Genomic DNA, 21,547 nt, shown 5'->3' on the forward strand with positions numbered 1-21,547 from the left:
TGAGCTATCTTCTTTCTAAAATTGACACTGAGGGAGCTTTTCTAATCTCACGACTAGCCTTGACATTATGACTTTGGGAAAGCCAGTCTCTTGTGCTTTAGTCTCCTTCGTTGTAAAGTAAGGATAACAAATTGTATAGTAGTTGTGTGGAGATTGAATAAGGATGTTCATAAAGCACCTGGCACAACAGAAAGCCCCCATGAGCAGCAGCATTCATCAGGAAAGGGAAACCCTCTTTGCACAGCTACCCTCCAAGATATAGTGGCGACTCTCATTTACTCTCCTCAAGCCAAATATCTCTGTCTCCTTCAATATTTCTTTGAAAAACAGTGTGTACTTGTCTTCCTCATTCTCCTAGTCCTTTCTGTGTGAATAAATTCAGTTCTGTGAGAGAAGGGTCAATTGCCGATCCAAATTTTAAACATTATAATCAACTGTTTTATGGTGTGTGTGTGTGTGTGTGTGTGTGTGTGTGTGTGTGTGTGTGTGTGTGTCTGTCTGTCTGTCTGTCTGTCTGTCTGTCTGTACTAGGACTTGAATTCAGGGCCTGGGCACTGTCCATGAGCTTTTGTGCTCAAGGCTAGTGCTTTGAGTCAAGGCTACCACTGAGTCACAGCTCTACTTTTGGCTTTTTGATGATTCATTGGAGATAAGAATCTTAGGAACTTTCCTGCCTGGGCTGGCTCAGACCTTAGCCTTCTGACAAGTTCAGGATTGCAGGTGTGAGCCATCAGTGCCCAGCCTATGATCAACTATTTTATCAACTGAAAGCAAACTCCATATATGTAAGTGTCGCCATAAGATAACACTAACATTTCTCTTTTCTCTATTGCTGATTAGGTCTTCTCCCTTCCTCCATATCTCTCCCAATGTCTCCATACTTGGCTCTCTGGCAAGCTGGGCTATGGAAAGTAATAGGTATGGATACTTTGTGGTTTCCAGGTAAGGAGAAGACAGACATGCCCCTCACACATTAGGATGTGTCTGAGAAATGTCCCTCCTCATTCTGGTAAGATGTAGGCTCTTCCTCCTCAACAGTGGCTCCTCTCTGTCTGCTCCATTCCTTCTTCCGGACTTCACAATTCTGCATGGTGGCACCATAGGACATCTTCTTCCTGGGACTCATGGAAGTCTCATGGTTGAGTTCTGTCTCTTCAGCTAATTCATCCTGGTCAAGGATCCCACATTTGTCCTCAGAGAGATTCTCTGGGTCTGCCCACTCCTGTTTCTCCCCAGAAGCAAAGACTCCATAGAAGATGACACCACTGTAGTGCACTAGGGCAGCTATGAGGAACACATTCTGCCACTCCTCACGGGTCTAAACAAGGAAATAAAGCACCCAAATGAATGGACACAAGCACCTGCTTACAGCAAAGGCAGCTCTAAATCTGGCTTCCCAGGAAGACGTGTCCAACCCAACATTCAAGACCCATACAAAATTTGAGTACTTCTAAAATTCAAAGTTAAGGGCCATACAGAGTGGTGCGTGCCTGTCATCCCAGCTATAAGGGAAGCATAGACAGGAAGTTCAAGGTTGGCCCAGAGGAAAAAAATGTGCAAGACCCTTCCTGGAAAGTAACTAAAAGTAAAGAGGGCTTCAGGTATGGCTCAAATGGTAGAACACTTACCTACAAGTGGAAGGCCCTGATATCAAACTCCAGGATCACAAAAAGTTACAGATTACAACGAATACACATTTTTAATTTTAAGAGTACATTTTTAAATACATGTAAGACAGGCACTCATGGCTCATGTCTATAATACTAACCTACTCAGGAGGCTAAGATCTGAAGATTATTGTTCAAAGCCAATTGAGGCAGAAAAGTCCTTGAGACTCCATCTCTAATCAACCAGCAAAATGCCAGACTGGAAGCATTTTGAGGTAGAATTCAGCTGAGCAATTAATCTGAGTGAGTATATTGTCCTGAGTTCAAAATCCAGTAGAAAAGAATAACTACATAAAATTCCAATATAAAATTACATGCTGGGCTGGGAATATGGCTTAGCAGTAGAGTGCTTGCCTAGCATCCAGGAAATCCTGGGTGTGATTCCTCAGCACCACATAAACAGAAAAGGCCAGAAGTGGCTCTGTGGCTCAAGTGGTAGAGTGCTAGCCTTGAGCAAAAAGAAGCCAGGGACAGTGCTCAGGCTCTAAGTTCAAGCCACAGGACTGGCAAAAAGATAATTACATGCTACACCATTGCATATCTGTGATAAATATACAAATGGGGTTTTTCTCTCACATAGTAGGTTAAATAAGCTTAGCACAGTACCTCACTATTTTAAACAACAGAGTTTTCCTTCTTGCTTGTCATTGGACATAGCAACATCTGTTCAATATTTGCTCAATATTTGTTCAACCTTGGAAGTGGTACAGTGGCTCAAAGTGCTAGAGCACTAGGCTTGAGAAAAAGAGCTCAGGGATAGCACCCAGACCCCAAGTTCAAGCCCATGACCACCACCAACAACAAAAATTCAACCTTCAGAGCCATAGCTTATTTATAATCATAGTATGCTAAAAAAATATAGTAAACCAAAATATAATGTGAACTTGTATTTAAAATTAGAGGGTAGTAGTATCTTGAGGGTTTTTTTTTTTTTGTTTTGTTTTGTTTTTGGCCAGTCCTGGGCCTTGGACTCAGGGCCTGAGCACCGTCCCTGGCTTCTTTTTGCTCAAGGCCAGCACTCTGCCACCTGAGCCATAGCGCCCCTTCTGGCCGTTTTCCATATATATGGTGCTGGGGAATCGAACCGAGAACTTCATGTGTAGGAGCCAAGCACTCTTGCCACTAGGCCATATTCCCAGCCCCTCTTGAGTTTAGTTTTGTTTTGTTTTTTTTATCATATCATGAACAGAGAAAACACAGATCCTATCTATAAAAACCCCAAATCCCATTTTTTTCTGTCAAAAAGCAAAAACAGCTACCTCACCTTTTCTTCATTAAGAAGAGGGAAGAATTTCTGAAGTTGTATTTGTAATGAGCAAGCCTCCCCCAAAGTAGGTAAAAACCCATGATGTTTTAACCATCATAAATCAGTAGTTCTTTACATGAAGCCACATCCTACCTTTTTTTTTTTCAGTGATAGATGTACAGAAATCCTTTGGCCTGCCAAGGGATTCCCTTCTACCACCCACACTAGTCTAACTACATAAATCTCAGTTCAGTGAGGACTAAGGGCCACACCCATGAGAGTTCTTAGAAGGGCCACTAATGTCTTGTTTATTCTCCTCTTAACCAGGAAGTATAACAGAACTAACACTTTTATGCTGGAACATGCTAAGCCATAGACAGAAATTGGCTATAAAGTTTAAGCATTTGTAATTATAAAACAATCTTGGGTAACTCATTCATCCTGAGGTGATCGCCTCAGTTTCTTTTTTGTGTCCCTCAACAGTCTCTATGGCATTCACCCTTTCCCCTAAACATTTATTTCCTGGCTGATAAAATGTGCAGCCAAATGACAATAATCCCAAGTGCCATCAACGAACAATGGCCTAGCCAGGTGTGGTGGTGCTTGTCTGTAATTCCAGCATTCAGGAGGTGGAAGCAGGAGGATTATGAGTTCCAGGACAGCCTAGAATACATAGTAAGATCCTTTCTCAAAAAGCAAAACAAACAGATGTCCATAAACAATGACATATCAAGCAGAAGAGGAGGTAGAAAGGAGCAGGGGAAGGAAGAAGCAGAAGAGGAAGAAGCTGTTCAAGGTTATTAAGGATACAAATTGAAGTTGTGGTCGGGCCTTGAGATCTTGAATTTGCCTGGTCCTTCTTTGCTTTGATATTATATAGCCCATAACCACAAAGGAGAGCATTACCTTGTGCTTGGTCATTGCCCCAACGATGAGAGGACAGACCATTCCTGAGAGGGTCCCCACTCCATTTGAGATCCCCATGAGAATGCTGGCATAGCGAGGGGCAATGTCCAGGTGGTTGACATTAAAACCTACAGCAAAGCCAAAACTTCAAAGTTAGAGTCAAGCCTAGAATTCCAAATACCCTCTGGGAAAAATGGCTTCCCCCAGCTCTCATCAATCTATTTGATCTCCTCAAGTATATGACTGATACTCTACTAAGAGAGCCCAATGGAACATCACCACGCAGTCTCCACACAAAGCAGGATATGAATATTCATGAGTGATTAGGAAGAGCTTTGTGGACTTGGATTTAGAACTACACAAAATGCAGTGCTGGAAATCAGGAAAAAGGCAAAGATACAGAGGAGGCTTAAGGCAATAGGAACTAACAGCAAATATTACCCAGGGAGTATATTTTAAAATTACACCTCAGTTCTGACATCTGAATTAAGATGCAAGTCTGAGCAAAAGATCTAAACTTCCTCAGTTGCTTAAAAAGCTATAAATTGAGCTACTCATTCTTATTAACTTGTTTTAAGAATTAAGTTAAGGGCTGGGGATATGGCCTAGTGGCAAGAGTGCTTGCCTCGTATACATGAGGCCCTGGGTTCGATTCCCCAGCACCACGGCCAGAAGTGGCGCTGTGGCTCAAGTGGCAGAGTGCTAGCCTTGAACAAAAAGAAGCCAGGGACAGTGCTCAGGCCCTGAGTCCAAGCCCCAGGACTTGCCAAAAAAAAAAAAAAAAGAATTAAGTTAAATATGTTACTTTATGCCAATATATATGTTCTTTTTAATTTTTTAAAATTCATTTATTTATTTAGAAATGGTATTTCATTATATTGCCCAAGCCCTAATTCATTGACTCAAGTGATTCTTTGTCCTCTGCCTCCGGAGTAGCAGAGGTTACAGACATGTACCACTAAGTCTGTCAAACTGAAGAATCTTTGATGTGTAATGAATTGTCCATCTGTCTTGTTTACCACTCTCTTCCCTAAACCAGTAAAGCCTCGAGCACATGGTAATCCCTAAGTGAATAAATTGTTTTTATTAATTGTCAATGTGAGCTACTGAAGCTACAATAAGTATATTGTAGCTATGTTTTCCTTTGATTTATTTTTCTAATTCTATCTTCTGTACAAACAACCTAAAAATAGTATTGAAAACAATTTCTTCTAATCTGACTCATTAGTTGATTATTTTCCTACTTCCATTCAGGGAGAAATTTTAAGAAAACCTTTTTAGAGGGTAATAAATATACCTTATCTTTTAGATCACGGTGCCAATCAGAATATAAAACTGCTGCAAATTAATTAATCTTACTGTGGTTTGAATGTGATAAATGCTTTAGTATAAAAGAACTCAAAGGTAAGAAGCAATTTATATAATTGGTATTATATTCTGATACAAAGCCAGCGTAGGCATCTGTGTTCAGTTAAAGATAATACAAGAAAAGCCATTTAAGTGTCTAGCTGCACAATCCTGGTATGCAAGGGGGGGAAATCACTGATATTTTTTTTCATAGCAGATTTTAAAAAAAAAAACATATTACACACAAGCTGGAGAATCTGTCTTCTCTACCTAGAACTTTTCTCAAATAGGCACCAATTACTCAGTACTGTACCTATCTAACCTCACCTGTCTTGGTTCTGAAGTTTATAATCAGCTCCAAATTTGTGCCAGTCTTCCCTGATAACCCTATTTATCCTTTATGAAGTTGGCATGCAGCAGATACTGAGTAATGGCTGCTCCCAGGGTTGTAGTCCTTTCTCAGAGTGCCACTGGAGTCAGATTTTTATTCTAGTCTAAGCACTCAAAATACTTGGGCAAGTTAAATCACCTCTCTGAGCCTCCCCTTCCTCATCAGTAAAATAGATGTAGCAATGTCCTTTTCACTGCATTGCAATGAGGATAAAGTGAGATCATAGTTTTAAAGTGGCAAGATAAAGTAAGTGCTTTTAAAGGATAGCTCATACCCTAGGAGTACTGGGTGCCTGTCTCTCCTTCTGATTGTGACTTAATTGGCAATCCAGGAGAAAGGAAGCAATATGAACCAGATGATCCGGTATCTCTAGAAACAGGATATGAATCTCTTTTGCCTCACAGAGTTATCAAGGGAAGGAAGGGGTTCCTCAACATCCTCCTAGAAGCAAGTCATAATTGATCTATCCTCACTATACAACATGTGGACTGTCCCCCCGGGCATGGTAATGGTTGTCTATAATCCCAGAACTCAGGATGCAGACAGAGGTTGGAGAAGCACAAGTTCTATGCCAACCTGAGCAACATAGTGAGTTTAAGACCAGGCTGAGCTACCTATTAAGATCCTGTCTCAAAAACCCAAGGGTTGGGTATGCAATTCAGTAGTAGAGTGTTTGGATAGCATGTATAAAGAAATACATTCAAACCCTGGTAATCACACACACACACACACACACACACACACACACACTCACACACACACACATAGAATAACAATAGCTTCACTCTGAAGAGCTTGTCAGAATCTCAGGACTTACTCTGGACCTACTAAATCAGAATCTGCCACCAGTGACCAGCACAAGTTATTTCTTTTATACATTATAAATAGTCAATGAAGGTCTCAAATCCACTTCTTTGTACTTCCAAATGTAATTTCTTACCTGTAAGCTACTTAGAAAATAGACATTTTGCCTCCTAAAAGAAACAAGTAAGGGGGGAATGAGGGAAGAGGTAACAAACAGTACAAGAAATGTATCCAATGCCTAACGTATGAAACTGTAACCTCTCTGCACATCACTTTGACAATAAATAAGAAAAAATAATTTTTTTTAAAAAAGAAACAAGTAGCCAGGGTCCAATAGCTCATATCTTTAATCCTAGCTACTCAAGAGGCTGAGATCTGACAATGGTGATTCCAAACCATCCCAGGCAGGAAAGTCCATGAGATTCTTCAATTAATCACCAAAGTGCCAGAAGGAGAGTTGCAGTGAAGAGGGCTGGGGATATAGCCTAGTGGCAAGAGTGCCTGCCTCATATACACGAGGCCCTAGGTTCGATTCCCCAGCACCACATATACAGAAAACGGCCAGAAGCGGCGCTGTGGCTCAAGTGGCAGAGTGCTAGCCTTGAGCGGGAAGAAGCCAGGGACAGTGCTCAGGCCCTGAGTCCAAGGCCCAGGACTGGCCAAAAAATAAATAAATAAATAAATACAATAAGAGAGTTGCAGTGAAGAACACTAGCCTTGAGCAAAAAGCTGAGGGACAAATCCAGGCCCTGGGTTCCATCAAGTTCTATGACTAGCACACACACCAAAGCAAACCACTATTAGCACAGTGTTATCTTTCCTTCCCAATAATACATGATGAGTCTATAGACAAGACTTAGAAACCCAAAGAATGCTTTACCTGAAATAGCAAAGCCACTAAATCCTACAGCAAGCACCAGAAAGGAGATAGCCACCCCTTTGGTATGGGAAAAACCAACCACCAGGAGCAAGGTGGCCTCCATGCCAAAACCTGTAAATGGAAAGAAAAGAGGGACAATGTCATTCTCATACCAGTTAGGCCAATGTTATTGATTTATGAATTAAGAATCCATATTTCCTCTGCCCTAAATGTATACAATCTGGCACATTGCTTACAATATTACCCAGGTGTTTCAGGACTACATGACAATGTTCATATTACCTGGATGTTCTGTGACCTTTCTAACATTATCCTGCTCCATCTTGAACTCCAGATCATCTCACTCTGTTCCAGCAAGGCTTCCAGAATGAGGAATCCTGTTAGTTAATCTAGGGATAGTTGCCTTTTTCATTTCTAAAGATTAAATGTCTCACATAAAGCCAACTATAGGTGGCTCATGGTTGTAATCTGAGCTTCTCAAGAGGCTGAGATTGGAGGATCATGTTTTGAAGCCAGCCCAGGCAGGAAAGCCCATGAGACTCATCTCTAACCACCAAAAACACCAGAAGTAGAACTGTGGCTACAGTGGTAAAGCACCAGCCTAAAGCAAAAACATTAGGGACAGGGCTGGGGATATGGCCTAGTGGCAAGAGTGCTTTCCTCATATACATGAGGCCCTGGGTTCAATTCCCCAGCACCACATATACAGAAAATGGCCAGACGTGGCACTGTGGCTGAAGCGGCAGAGTGCTAGCCTTGAGCAAAAAGAAGCCAGGGACAGTGCTCAGGCCCTGAGTCCAAGCCCCAGGACTGGCCTAGGAAATTGAAAGGGAATACCAAAATTGAGAGACACAGGGTAAAAAAAAAAAGACAAACAACTACAAAAGCAATACTTGCAAAACTGTTTGGTGTAAGTAAACTGAACACCTCAGGCGGGGAAAGGGTAAGGGAGAGGGGGGAGGGGGGTATGAGGGACAAGGTAACAAACAGTACAAGAAATGTATTCAATGCCTAACGTATGAAACTGTAACCTCTCTGTACATCAGTTTGATAATAAAAATTTGGAAAAAAAAAAAAAACAAACATTAGGGACAGTGTTCAGACCCTGAGTTCAAGATCCAGAACAAGAGAGAGGGATAGATAGATAGATAGATAGATAGATAGATAGATAGATAGATAGATAGACAGATAGACTCTCACATAAAACATGGCTTCTTACATAAAAAATAACATAACCTCCCCTTAATATTAACTATCCAAAGCATCCAGTAGCATAGTGGAGTAGCTGTAGTGATCATCTAAAATAAAACACAATATCTCACTGCTTGGGAAGCAGAAGAGAAAATCCTTCCCTTTTGTAAGTTCACCCAGCTCTCAGGCCTCATTTTTTTCAAATGAGATATTTTCACAAAACAGCAGGCCAAAAGTGTTTTTCTGTTCCTTTTATTTGTAACAAGTCAATTCAACACAATAGAAATATGATGACAAAATTATGAATAAGTTTCTTCTCACCAAAAATAAGAAAAGAAAAGAAAGGAAGGAAGAGAAGAGAGAGAGAGAGAGAGAGAGAAGGAAGGAAGGAAGGAAGGAAGGAAGGAAGGAAGGAAGGAAGGAAGGAAGGAAGGAAGGAAAGATAAACACCATTTGCAGTATGTGAAGTGAAGGGGGTAGGGAGGGAGGGAGGAATTAGCAGTAGTTAGATGTCTGCTGACTCTAGACATCTCCATATGATTAAACTACAGTTACCTCCAAGGCTACATGCCAGATCTAGTCTTGGTTCTCCTTATTTCATTCCTAAAATTCCAAAGCAAATCAATAACCAGGTTCTTTCTTTTTCTTCTTTAGGTTAGGGCCTAGGTTTAGGGCCCAGACCATAGACTTAGACATAGCTGACCTCAGATCCCACCCAGGATCCCTATTGGATGACCTTGGACAAATCATATCACCTTGCCAATTCCTCATCTAAAATAAATAAATAAAGGCTAGGTGCTGGTGGTTCATGCCTGTAATCCTAGCTACTCAAGAGGCTGAGATCTGAAGATCACAGGTCAAAACCAGCCCAGGCAGAATCCAGGACATTCTTATCTGCAAGTAACCAGCAAAAAGCTGGAAGCAGAGATGTAGCTCAAGAGGTAGGACACTATCCTTGTGTGAAAATGTTAAAAGAGAAAGTTAAGGGAGAATATGAGACTCTTGAGTTCAACTCCCAGTACCAGCACATCACATACACACACACTTACACACACACACACACACACACACACACACACACACACACACACACACCAGAAAAATGAAGATGCCGACACAGTCTTATAGGACACTGGAAGATGAAACTGAACTATAAGTATTAAATGTGCATATAGGGGCTGGGAGTATGGCTTAGTGGTAGAGTGCTTGCCTCACATGTATGAAGTCCTGGGTTTGATTCCTCAGCACCACATAAAACAGAAAAAGCCAGAAGTGGTGCTGTGGCTCAAGTGGTAGAGTTCTGGCCTTGAGCAAAAAAGAAGCCAGGGACAGTGCCCAGGCCCTGAGTCCACGCCCCAGGACTGGAAAAAAAATCATAAATGTGCATATGGGTACAAATGGTAGCCAGAAGTCTAGTGCAGAAACTTGAGAATCCACTTGGAATTCTTTCTTCTTCAGCCTTCATATGGAGCTCTGAGGGTTTTGAAGCCTTAAAAATTCTCCTCCCATGTCCACTTTCCCCACCTCTGCCACTACCTCAGGCTTGGGCCATAATCTCACATGGACAACTCCTACAGCATTCGTTGATCTTCCTTCTTTGTCTTCTCCTGATCAATTTGCCACCTCAGTGTGTTTCTCAACTACAGGGCTTAATTACCCTTTCTTAACATTAGTGAAGGGTCTCATATCACCAGTACCATGCTAATAATAGTCCCTCTTGTTGTTTCTCTTCTGCATACCTTGCCTCTGTGCTCAGCCCTCCTCATTCCGAATAAAGCTCTTTATCTGGTTTTCTCACAGCTCTACAGCTGTTTCCTAACTACACAAGGTCATTTCAGGCCTACACAGAGTATTTGCACATGATATTCTCTTGCCTGGATTCCTTGTTCCCCATTAAATTCTTTTTTCTTTAAATTCCTTTTCCAATACTGACCACTTCCTCTAGAAAACTATGTGGATAATCATCTCCCTTTAACCAGGCAAGCTGACATCTCCTTCTTGCTTATATACTAGAACTTTTTCCACATTGCTATGTAACTTTTCACTGATGTTCCTGCCTTTCCACAAAACTGTACTTTTACTACAGAACCTAGCAATGTAGTAGGAGCTCTATAAGTACAAATGAATTGATGCCAAGGAGAGGCAATAGGATCAACATCTTTAGGTTGGAGCACAGTTATAAGCACCTATAGTAGATATTGACTGCTATTTATCTGTCTGAACCCATGTATTCAAAACCACCATAAAAAAGGACAAACATTAATAACTATTAGATGCATAAATACAGAGGATTATAGAAAATTATGGAAGCAGTAGTGCTTGTTTCATTAGGCTTGGTTTGGTACTAGAGATTGAGCTCAGAGCTTCATGTTCATTAAGCAAGCACTTCCACTAATGAGCCGTGTCCCCAACCCTCCTTCTTGTCTGCCTCCTCTTCCTGATCTTCTTCTTTTTACCTCCTCTTCCTCCTCCTCTTCCTTCTAGTTCTGAGACAGAGTTTCATTAGACAGCTTCAGAAAGCCTTAAACTTGTGACCTACCTACCTCAGCCTCCCAAGATTCCAGGATAGCAGAGCACTATCATACCCGACTCTGAGAGTGATGTAAAACTACCAACTGATGAAAAGGCATTTGAAAGCCTAAATGGGAGAATAAGATAAAATAAAAGCCTAAATGGTGTGATGTGTGCCTATCAGCCTAACACTCAGAAGTATCATGAGTTCAAGGCTAGTCCAGACTACATAGTAAGAACCTATCACCAAAATAATAATAATAATAATAATAATAATAATAATAATAATAACAATAGGCCTAAATGGTTCCTGCTAATGGCTAAAAATCTGCAAATAGAACTGTTTGTTTTAAGAGATTAAGGACAAAATGTAAACAATGGGGTAGCCAACACATCCTTAAATGAACCTATCTTGAGTTGATGAGAGAAACATCAGTAGAATTTTAAAACCTAAGAAATTTTTCATTTCATATTAAAAACAGTCTGAAGTTCACAGGCAACTGATTTAGCCAGACTGGATTTTTTTTAACTTTAGTCACACTTCTTACATACTCTAGCAAGGCATACAAGAATCTGACATTTGTTTCCAAGGATCTTGGACCTGTGCCTGCTTGGGAATGAACAAGAACAGAATTATCATGTCTTAAGGTGATGGGTTTGGGATAAATGTTAGAAACCTCCTATATTCCTTGACTATGGCAAGAAAAGAAGGATGTGACAGGCTCTAAGATATGTGTGATTCTTCTCAGCTGACAAATGTCCTCTGTATTTGTTCTTAGGAAATGGGATGTTCTCTAGATGATCATTGTTATGGCCTTGATATCAATATATATGTACACAAAGAAAAATGGATAAAGGGGTATTTTTTTAAAGATAGCAGAGGAGCTGGGAGATTTCACATGCAAATTCTAGTTTCTGCAGTGGTGGGGAGATTTTCTTTCAACTTTCTCTTGGCTAGAATGTAAAAGATAACAGAGCTCTTCTCCATCAGCCAATACCATCTCCATCCATCAGGTACAGAGAAACAATGGCACTGAGTGGGACAGAACTAACTATGACAAGACACTGCCTCAAAACATGTGCAAGAGTCTTCAAGGCACCTGGGTTTCAAAGTGGTTGTGAAATCAGAATTCATCCAAGATTTGACTTCAACTTGCTGATTGAGAAATGCATTACTTTAGCCAGTGGAGACATCATTGAATAGCAGACACTTACTGAATGCTTCATTTGGAAAACTTTTGGTAGTTTGGTTTGGTTTGGTTTTACTTTGCTTTCCTTTCATATATAGTCTAGGCTCACCTTACTCAAAATCCTCCTATCTTGGGTTGGGACTGTGGCTTAGTGGTAGAATGCTTGTCTAGCATGCATGAAGCCCTGGGTTCGATTCCTCAGGACCACATACACAGTAAAAGCCAGAAGTGGCACTGTAGCTAAAGTGGTAGAGTGGTAGTTATCCTTGAGCAAAAGAAGCTCAGGGACCATGCTCAGGCCCTGAGTTCAAGCCCCAGGATTGGCAAAAAAAAAAATCCTCTTATCTTAATCTCCCTAGTGCTGGGACTACAAACATGTACAAAAATACCTGGTTATTATTTTAGGTTATTAGTCACATTGTATTTCCATGATGTTGTAGGATCAGATTGTACTTGCTCCTGAATCTCCCCACATACAATCTTTACTTCCAAATAGACTTGACTATGTAATCTGGAGTAACTAAGAACACTGCCAACAGGATCAGCCAAACCTCCTGTCTTACACAGAATCAGCACTTCTGTCTGTAAATTGCATCTAATAATAGTACCTCTCCTACATGATGATTCTGTGGATTAAATAAGATAATGTAGTGTGTACGTAAATGACTTAGCTTAATGTTGGGCACAGACAGCACTCAATTACATGCTCATTTACAAAGCAAAATAAATGAGCTAAGAAGAAAAGGAAAAGCTTAGAAAAGGTCAACGGCCATGAACACTATGGGAAGTTCATAACTAATTGTACATTCCTGTTTTGAGAAATTGCCTTTCACAGTGTCTTTGCAAAATAAAGCAGGAACTACACAGAGCAGGAGGGTGGTCTGTATAAATGTGTATGTGTGGGCTGGGGATATAGCCTAGTGGCAAGAGTGCCTGCCTCATATACACGAGGCCCTAGGTTCGATTCCCCAGCACCACATATACAGAAAACGGCCAGAAGCGGCGCTGTGGCTCAAGTGGCAGAGTGCTAGCCTTGAGCGGGAAGAAGCCAGGGACAGTGCTCAGGCCCTGAGTCCAAGGCCCAGGACTGGCCAAAAAAAAAAAAAATGTGTATGTGTGTGCGTGTGTGTACATGTGCACATGCATGCACACCCATGCACAGCATAGAAGAATATGGAGAGAAAATGTGCTTCCTCTATACCTTTTCAAATCAGATGTATGTATGTGCAGAAAATGAAGGGGAAAAAGAACAAAACTACATAAATAATAAACATGATAGGGCACAAGTGGCTCGTGCTTGAATTCCAAGCTACTTAGGAGGCTGAGATCTGACGATTGTGGCTCGAAGCCTGCCTGAGCAGGAAAGTCTGTGAGACTCTAATCTCCAATTAACTACCAAAAAGCCAGAAGTGGAGCTGTGGCTCAAGAGGTAGAGTGCTAGTCTTGAGCAAAAAATACTCAGGGACAGTGACCAGGTCCCAAGTTTAAGCTCCAGGACTAGCAAAAAATAGTAATAAGGAAGAGGAGGAGGAGGAGGAGGAGGAGGAGGAGGAGGAGGAGGAGGAGGAGGAGGAGGAGGAGGAGGAGGAGGAGGAGGAGGAGGAGGAGGAGGAGGAGGAGGAGGAGGAGGAGGAGGAGGAGGAGGAGGAGGAGGAGGAGGAGGAGGAGGAGGAGGAGGAGGAGGAGGAGGAGGAGGAGGAGGAGGAGGAGGAGGAGGAGGAGGAGGAGGAGGAGGAGGAGGAGGAGGAGGAGGAGGAGGAGGAGGAGGAGGAGGAGGAGGAGGAGGAGGAGGAGGAGGAGGAGGAGGAGGAGGAGGAGGAGGAGGAGGAGGAGGAGGAGGAAGAGGAGGAGGAGGAGGGATGCATGGGAAAGATAAGCAGTAAATAGTTACATAACCGGAAGTCATTTTACTTTGTCTTGAGTATGGATGGAAGAAATATTCTTTGGTCTTAAGTGTGTCCTGATTTATTAAGTTTTACTCCCTCAGGTTAACATGAGTACAGGCTGATGACCAGGGGTCTGATATAATAGAGAAGCTGGAGAGATGGACTTACGGGTCTTCCAGATCTGTTGCAATAACTAGATCCTACCTCTAAAGTATGTTCTGAAGCTCTTCTACTCTAAGTGTATAAAAGCCACAACACTCCCTATGTCCATAATACCTCCACAGTTCATGATCTTCCTGACAGCAGTTGTGGTCAAAATTTTCCTGCTTCTTAAATAATCAGCCAGTTGTCCTCCAATGGGCACAACAATTGTCATCACCATGTGTGGAACCGCTGACAGGAGACCCACCTGGAGGAAAAGAAACCGTGAGCCGTTTTTCATTACTTCTGCAAGGTGTAGCTTCATATATCCTTGCTCACCCCTACACCAAAGCCACAGCCACTAATAAAGGATAGAGTGAATGACTTTCCACTTAGACGGATCTGTCTCCTCCACCAGACTGGAAGCTTCCTGAGGGCAGAGATGACTTTTACTAATCACAGAAGCCCCAACAGCCTCGAAGGTGGAGAGCAGAGAACTTGGCCTGGAGTGCTCCCTGCTGGCAGCTAGCATCATGTGACTACTGGTTCTCCCGAGGTCCCTTCTAACAGTCCCTGCAGCTGTTCAGACATCTATGTCTGCTGATGCTGTTCTTGCTCTTAGACGAAGGAGGTTTTATTCTCCAATGATAGTTCATGTTTCCTCATGGAAAGCCTCCCTTCCTGAAACTTCACAAACAACTTAAAGGCAATGGCTGGTGATGTTAAAAGAGTTCTTTCTAAGCCATCATAAGCAGTGATTGTTAATACTATATCTCGTGTTATGGAGTGACAAGTGGTCTGAGGAATGAATTCTAAGGTTCTTTCTGCTACGCAATAAGTAGTTTATAAGGGAAAAAAAATCCCCACACTCAAATTTTTTTTTCCTTTCATATACAGTTTTGAATGAGCTTTAAAAATGCTTTAAGATTAGGGGCTAGGGATATAGCCTAGTGGCAAGAGTGCCTGCCTCGGATACACGAGGCCCTAGGTTCGATTCCCCAGCACCACATATACAGAAAACGGCCAGAAGCGGCGCTGTGGCTCAAGTGGCAGAGTGCTAGCCTTGAGCGGGAAGAAGCCAGGGACAGTGCTCAGGCCCTGAGTCCAAGGCCCAAGACTGGCCAAAAAAAAAAAAAATGCTTTAAGATTAGGTAGAACTTAAATTTTGAGTAGCTTAATGCAGTTCTGATAAGAATATATAACTTCTCTGAATATCAGGCTGCTAGGTGTTATAGAAATATTATGAATTATTAACCTCAATTTACTTATTTCATTATATAAAAATGTTCTTGGCATATAATGCATAAATAAGTTAATATAAATATGTATATAGTATACAACACAAAATAAATATAATAAATCATGACACACATAAGCATAGTATACATTTTATATTATAGTTATATAACATTTGGGTAATATATAATATGTATTATATCTTGCTTGATTTCAAGAGAGCTGAAATTCAAGAATATTTGAAACATCTTTTTGTTTACCTTACTTATTGCAAATCCAAAGACCTCTTCAAAATAAGCAGGCTGACTTATTAAGAGCAAATAAAAGGTCCAACTTCGGCAAAAATTCGCCACAATGATTGCATAAACTGGCAATGATGTAAAAAATCTTTTCCATGGTGTATTAAATTTCTAAGGAGTAAAAGAATACCGTGAGATTTTTAAAGTAAAGATATTGACGTATTTTTTAAAGAAAATAACACCATCAGTGAGAGAAATACTCTAAGAAAAACTGTAAAACATTTATCCATCCAGTTATACTTACACTTAGACTAACCAAGTTAGCTCCTTCTCCTATACTTGTCTCTATATAGGTCCTCTCCTCATTGGATATGGTTGGGTGCATTGCTGGACACTCATAGGCCTGCAACAGCCAAAACATGTACCAAATAATCCCAAACATACCTGCAGTTAAAAAACAAGAGGCTGGATGATAATGGCTTATTTTCTTCCATCTCTAAATTTTCCACTTTTTATCATACCCCAAATAGTGGTCTGTTTTAGTTAAGACAAAGAATTGGGCTGATTTTCCTGTTGTTGTTAACTGGTATTTAAAGAAAGATAATGGTCTGCTCATTCAAAACAATGGACTCTAATATAAACACTAAATCAATCACAAGTAGACAAGGGTTCCATTTACACAATACACTTGTCTTTCAGTTTTCATGTAACAAACTCACAGCCAAGCCCTTATTCAATAGAATACCATCTCTATGCCGCATTACATGAACTCATGAAGTCAGATCACTCACCATAAATATAAAAGACAGAGGCCCAACCAATGTACTGCACCAACACCCCAGCCAAGGGCATGGCCACCACTGCCCCTGCATAGGAACCTGGAGAAAAGAAAAGATGGACAAAAAATGGCCCATTGGCATGCAAGCCTTCTAAAACCATGATGAGTTCAGGTGGCAAAATTAAGAACAAACCAGACCTGAGTCCAAAACAAACTACCTGAATAGGAAGAATAGGGCAAACTCCCAGTATATCTTAAAGCAAAGCTCTCAAGAAGATATCACAAGGATGCCCTTTAATTCCACCTGAGGACTATCCAGGGGTTACACAAAGTTTTCTTCAATTATCCTAACTTGGAATTATATGAAAGAACAGAATCAGAAGGTGGGAAAAATGTAAGAAAAAAATGATGACCTAATATTGGGTGACAAAGATTGCAAGTGAAGGAACATATGGAACCTAGTGTTCAGAGCTCACAGTTCAAAGGGTTACTACTAATAAAAGGACTGGGTACTTCATAGGCTTGATCTAAAACAAAACCAAAAAAATCAGGACAAATTTAGTTGAATTCCAGGAAAGCATCTCCATCTGCCTCCTAATTGAGCATCCTTTTAAGTTTATTTCTTTTTTTTTTTTTTGCCAGTCCTGGGGCTTGGACTCAGGGCCTGAGCACTGTCCCTGGCTTCTTTTTGCTCAAGGCTAGCACTCTGGCGCTTGAGCCACAGCGCCACTTCTGGCCATTTTCTGTATATGTGGTGCTGGGGACTCGAACCCAGGACCTCATGTATACAAGGCAAGCACTCTTGCCATTAGGCCATATCCCCAGCCACTTAAGTTTATTTCTAGTATATAAAAATTACAGGAAACTATTGCCTTGGTTAAGATTCTTGCACTGAGTCTCCACACACCAGACTAAAAATCAAAAGGTGGTCAGTTATGTGTGAGGTCCATAAAAACTGATGTTTGTCTGACTTTTCAAGAAGCCAAGCATGGTAATAGAATCCCCCCCGCCTTATTCCTTACACAAAAATTTAACCTAATGCTAACCAGATATTTTTCTTTTGCTCTGTATCTTTGTCTCTGCTGCCATACAAGGAAAAGTAACTTCAAAATGACCAATCAGCTTCATGTTCTTTGTTTTTTCCACATTTCTGTCTGTCTCTTTCTGTTCATCCATCATCACTCTATTTTTTTTAAATTAACATTTTTGTTTGTTTTGGGTTGTGGGGCTTGAACTCAGGGCCTGAGCAGTGTCCCTGAGCCTCTTTGTGCTCAAGGCAAGCATTCTACCACCTGAGCCACAGTGCTACTTCCCATTTTTTGAGTGGTTAATTGGAGATAAGCATCTCTTGGGGGCTATTCTGCCTGGGCTGGCTTTGAACCACTATCCTCAGATCTCAGCCTCCTGAGTAGCTAGGATTACAGGTGTGAGCCACTGGCGCTTGGTTCACTTTGTTAGGCATTCTATTTTATGAAATGAACTGTGTCAGGCTCTCCAATTGAAAATAAATCCAATTGCTAGGTGTGATGGTACATATATGTAACCCTTGCTACTCAAAAGGCAGACACAGGAAGATTGTAGGTCAAAATTTCAATCAAAACCCAATCTCAAAAACAAAAGAAACTAACAAAATAAAATCAGAAAAAGGCCTCATGGTGTAGCTCAAATGATAAGAGCCCTGAGTTCAATCCCCCAGTTAAAAGAGGGAGGGAGGGAAGAAGGAAGGGAGGGAGGGAGGGAGGGAGGGAGGGAGGAAAGAAGGGAGGGAGGGAGGGAGGGAGGGAGGCAGGCAGGCAGGCAGGCAGCAGGCCAGCCAATTAAGACTTTTAAATTGTAATTTTGTCCTTTGATATCTCTTGCTTTGTAAATATTTACCTGCATGTGGAGGGTGTTTATCTTGTCTAGACAAGGTAATGAGGGCTAGAGGCAGTAGCCTGGCCTCTCTATCTTCTGTAGCTATAGGATATCTAGCAGGGAAACATAAACCCTGCTAAACTCCCAATCACTATTAACTGAAATGAAAAGTTAACATCTATAACTTTTTCCAGGCCATAGGTAATTACACTGTGGCTTCAGAAATGAAGCATGAAAGGAAATTATGTATCCTATGATCCAATGTTAAGGGTGGTCTTGAGGCAATAAGAATTAGGGGAGTCTTCCGGAGAAATAGATTAAATCACATCTTTCTAAACTAGGCTTATCCCCCAAGAAAGGTCCAACCTTGAATCTGGAATCTCAACATAACACCTGAGGATGCTGAAAGACTCAGAGATAAGATAGGAACGAAATAGCCATCACCTGGGATTGGTTTGAGGGCATACTAAGCTGGATATGTGAAGTTGCTTTGTAAACTATAAAAGTTTACACAAATGTCAAATATTACTGCTGTATCATGAATCAGGATGACAAGGCACATTTTGGGGAAACCACAGAATTCCTTAACTAATAAGGTAAGCATTCCTGGGAATATGTCCGTAAAGAGCTTCAGATCACTCTGCTGTGTGTGGGAAAAAAATGATCTTCTGCCCAAGCCAGATTCCCTGGAAGGGGGTGTGGGAAATGTGGTTTAGGTAATGCAAGGATCTGCCTGGAACAGGGATGGTGAGAGCTCCAATGAAGTCCACAATGAAGAGGATGCTTTCTCAATGTCAAGTCCTGGGCTAAATATGCTGTACCTAGAGCTGTTATTTGTTTTTGCTTCACTTTGGTTTCGTTTTCTTTGCCAGTCCTAGGACTTAAACTCAGGGCCTGAGCGCTTTCCCTGAGCATTTGTGCTCAAGGCTAGTATTCTACCATTTGAGCCACAGCTTCACTTTCAGCTTTTATGGGTAATTGGAGATAAGAGTCTCACAGACTCTCCTGCGCTGGCTGCTTTTGAATTGTTATCCTCAGATCTCAGCCTCCTAAGTAGCTAGGATCACAGGTATGAGCCACCAGTGCCTGGCTCTGTACCTAGTTTTAATTACCCTACTTTCATCTGAGGAGGTAGTTACCAATGTTAGCCACATTACAGGAGAAAATATGGCTTGGAAAAGGAAAGTAAATGGTTTGAAGTGACTGAGGCATAAGGACATGTTTTCCATAGAGGAACTCGGGTTTGTGAGAACCCCTTACACTGTAGTAATTCAGTCCTGCCTCCTTCACCCCCGAAATGTCAGCAGTGCCTCACTGTAAGAAGCATTCTTTCAGTCAAGTGTAGTGATGCACATATGTATTCCCAGAACTCCACAGGACGAGGCAGAAGGCTGCAATTTCATAGTGAGACACAGCAAGTCATTATCTCAAAAAGAAAAAACAAAATGGTTTCTTTCACAGGGAAGAGGATCTATCAAACTCTTTGTCATCTTTGCAGATACAGCTTTAATGGGGCCTCCTAACACTCACTCACTCATCCATAGCTCCTAGAGTGTACCCCAAGAGCACATACTACTCTCAAATTAGACTCCAATAGCAGAGTGCACCTCAGTGCTTTATGTGCTCACAGAGGAAGCCCAGGAAGATGATGGAGTGCCACGGTGAAGAAGAGTAGCTGAGTTGGAATCTGCAGTTCTGTCTTCACTTGGCATGAGAATGTAATCCTTTTATTCCTTCCCATATCTCAGTTTTTTCAGTGGTAAAACAATATGGTGTGACTAAGTGATTTATGGAGTCCTCTTCTCATGCCAGTATCTTTTCAAATTAAGATCTGATTAGCTCCCAAGCCAGAGTTTCCTTCTGATGGAAGGCATTTCTCTAGACTGGTCTTTGATCTGAGGCCACTCCTTCAGTGAGACATGTAATAGGGCCTGTGACTTTGACCAAGTAATTTTCCTTGAGAGTCAACTCTTTCTTAAATCAGTCCTTTTAGGGCTATGAAAACACAATATGGATTGGGAGTGGCTTCTAGGCATTCTCATTTTTCTGGGAAGTCAAAATGAAATGTCTTACAAGCAGACCATCCAGACAAAGTAAGGCCAAGGATCTAACAGTTCATAGTCAGCAGACAGAGTCTTAAACACTCCTAGAGTTGGTATGAGCCCAGTAGTAGCTATGGGGATACTGTGGCCAAAAAAAGGGGGAGGGAAAGTTTCAGAACAGAAGAGGCTAAAGACATTTTGGCTGTGCATGCGATTCCAAAGTAAGCACAAAACAGACAAACAAGTGAATGTTTCATAACAAATCCATAGGAATATTTCTGATTATTCTTGTTGATGGTATTATTTAGGGGCAGGTGCATGGCTCAATTGGTAGAGCAACTTTTAGCAAAGCCTTAAGTTCAAAACCCCAAAAATAAAAATAAAGGAGAGAAAAACAAAGAAAGAAATGAAAACACAGAAATGAAGAGGAAGATTTATTTCCTCTTAGCAAAGAAGTATAAGTGAGCTGGCCTTAGAAAAGACATAACAGCCTCATATATCAGACCAATGAAGAAAGGCAGATCAAGGGGCATGCGAGTAAGATTTCTTCTAGAATTCATTTCTCCACAGACAATATGAACCATCTGGGCAGATATTCAATTCTCCAAACCATCTTCTCAACAGCTAATGAACCTTTCTTAGCAAGGATATATTAAGGAAGCTTGAAGAGGAAGAGTAACATGATTAAGAATAAATTCTTTCAGTATGAAAAAAATAAAAGCAGGCATTTGGGAACATGCTGTGAATAGATTGGCCTACATAGACAAAGACATGAAATGAAAACTCAGAGATTTCCCAAGACCAATTCTACAAGGAATAGGATTTGGGCTCATAAATAAAGAATCAGAATTTCTAGCAACATTACCAAGAATCTATAGCCAGTCTTCCCACTCAGTCACTGCAAACCAGCCCCCAAAGGAAGGATATTCTAAAGACAGCATACATTATCTGGGCACAAATGGCTCACATTTGTAATCCTATTCAATAGGCTGAGGATTAGGGTTCAAAGCCAGCCTCTTGTCTCTAATTAACAACAACAACAAAAACAGAAGTGGAGCTGTGGCTCAAGTGATAGAATGAAAAGGCTATCACTGCTCCAGTATCCGTACAAAAAAGAAGAAACACAAAAAGATAGTGAATAAAAATATTTCCTCATTGGGTGCTGGTAGTTCACACCTATAATCCTAGCTACTCGGAAGCTGAGATCTGAGGATTACGGTTTGAAACCAGCCAGGTCA

At 41.2% G+C, this 21,547-nt stretch overlaps 1 protein-coding gene across 2 annotated transcripts in view; it reads right to left on the bottom strand.

The window, feature by feature from the left end:
- Positions 1–973: 973 nt before the first annotated feature.
- The window catches only part of Slc17a8 (solute carrier family 17 member 8), a 40,874-nt gene continuing 20,300 nt past the window's right edge, over positions 974–21,547 (bottom strand). Inside the window, exons 6-12 of one of the 2 annotated variants that reach the window (XM_048357503.1) lie at positions 16,427–16,513; positions 15,940–16,079; positions 15,657–15,806; positions 14,296–14,428; positions 7,242–7,352; positions 3,820–3,947; positions 974–1,318 (exon numbers count right to left, since the gene is read on the bottom strand). In XM_048357503.1, coding sequence (XP_048213460.1) covers positions 974–1,318; positions 3,820–3,947; positions 7,242–7,352; positions 14,296–14,428; positions 15,657–15,806; positions 15,940–16,079; positions 16,427–16,513 — 1,094 coding nt within the window. The remainder of the gene's footprint in view (positions 1,319–3,819; positions 3,948–7,241; positions 7,353–14,295; positions 14,429–15,656; positions 15,807–15,939; positions 16,080–16,426; positions 16,514–21,547) is intronic. The other variant, XM_048357510.1, reaches the window with a different exon arrangement.

This window comes from Perognathus longimembris, chromosome 1, assembly GCF_023159225.1.
Source record: "Perognathus longimembris pacificus isolate PPM17 chromosome 1, ASM2315922v1, whole genome shotgun sequence".
NCBI classification, from domain to species: Eukaryota; Metazoa; Chordata; class Mammalia; order Rodentia; family Heteromyidae; genus Perognathus; species Perognathus longimembris.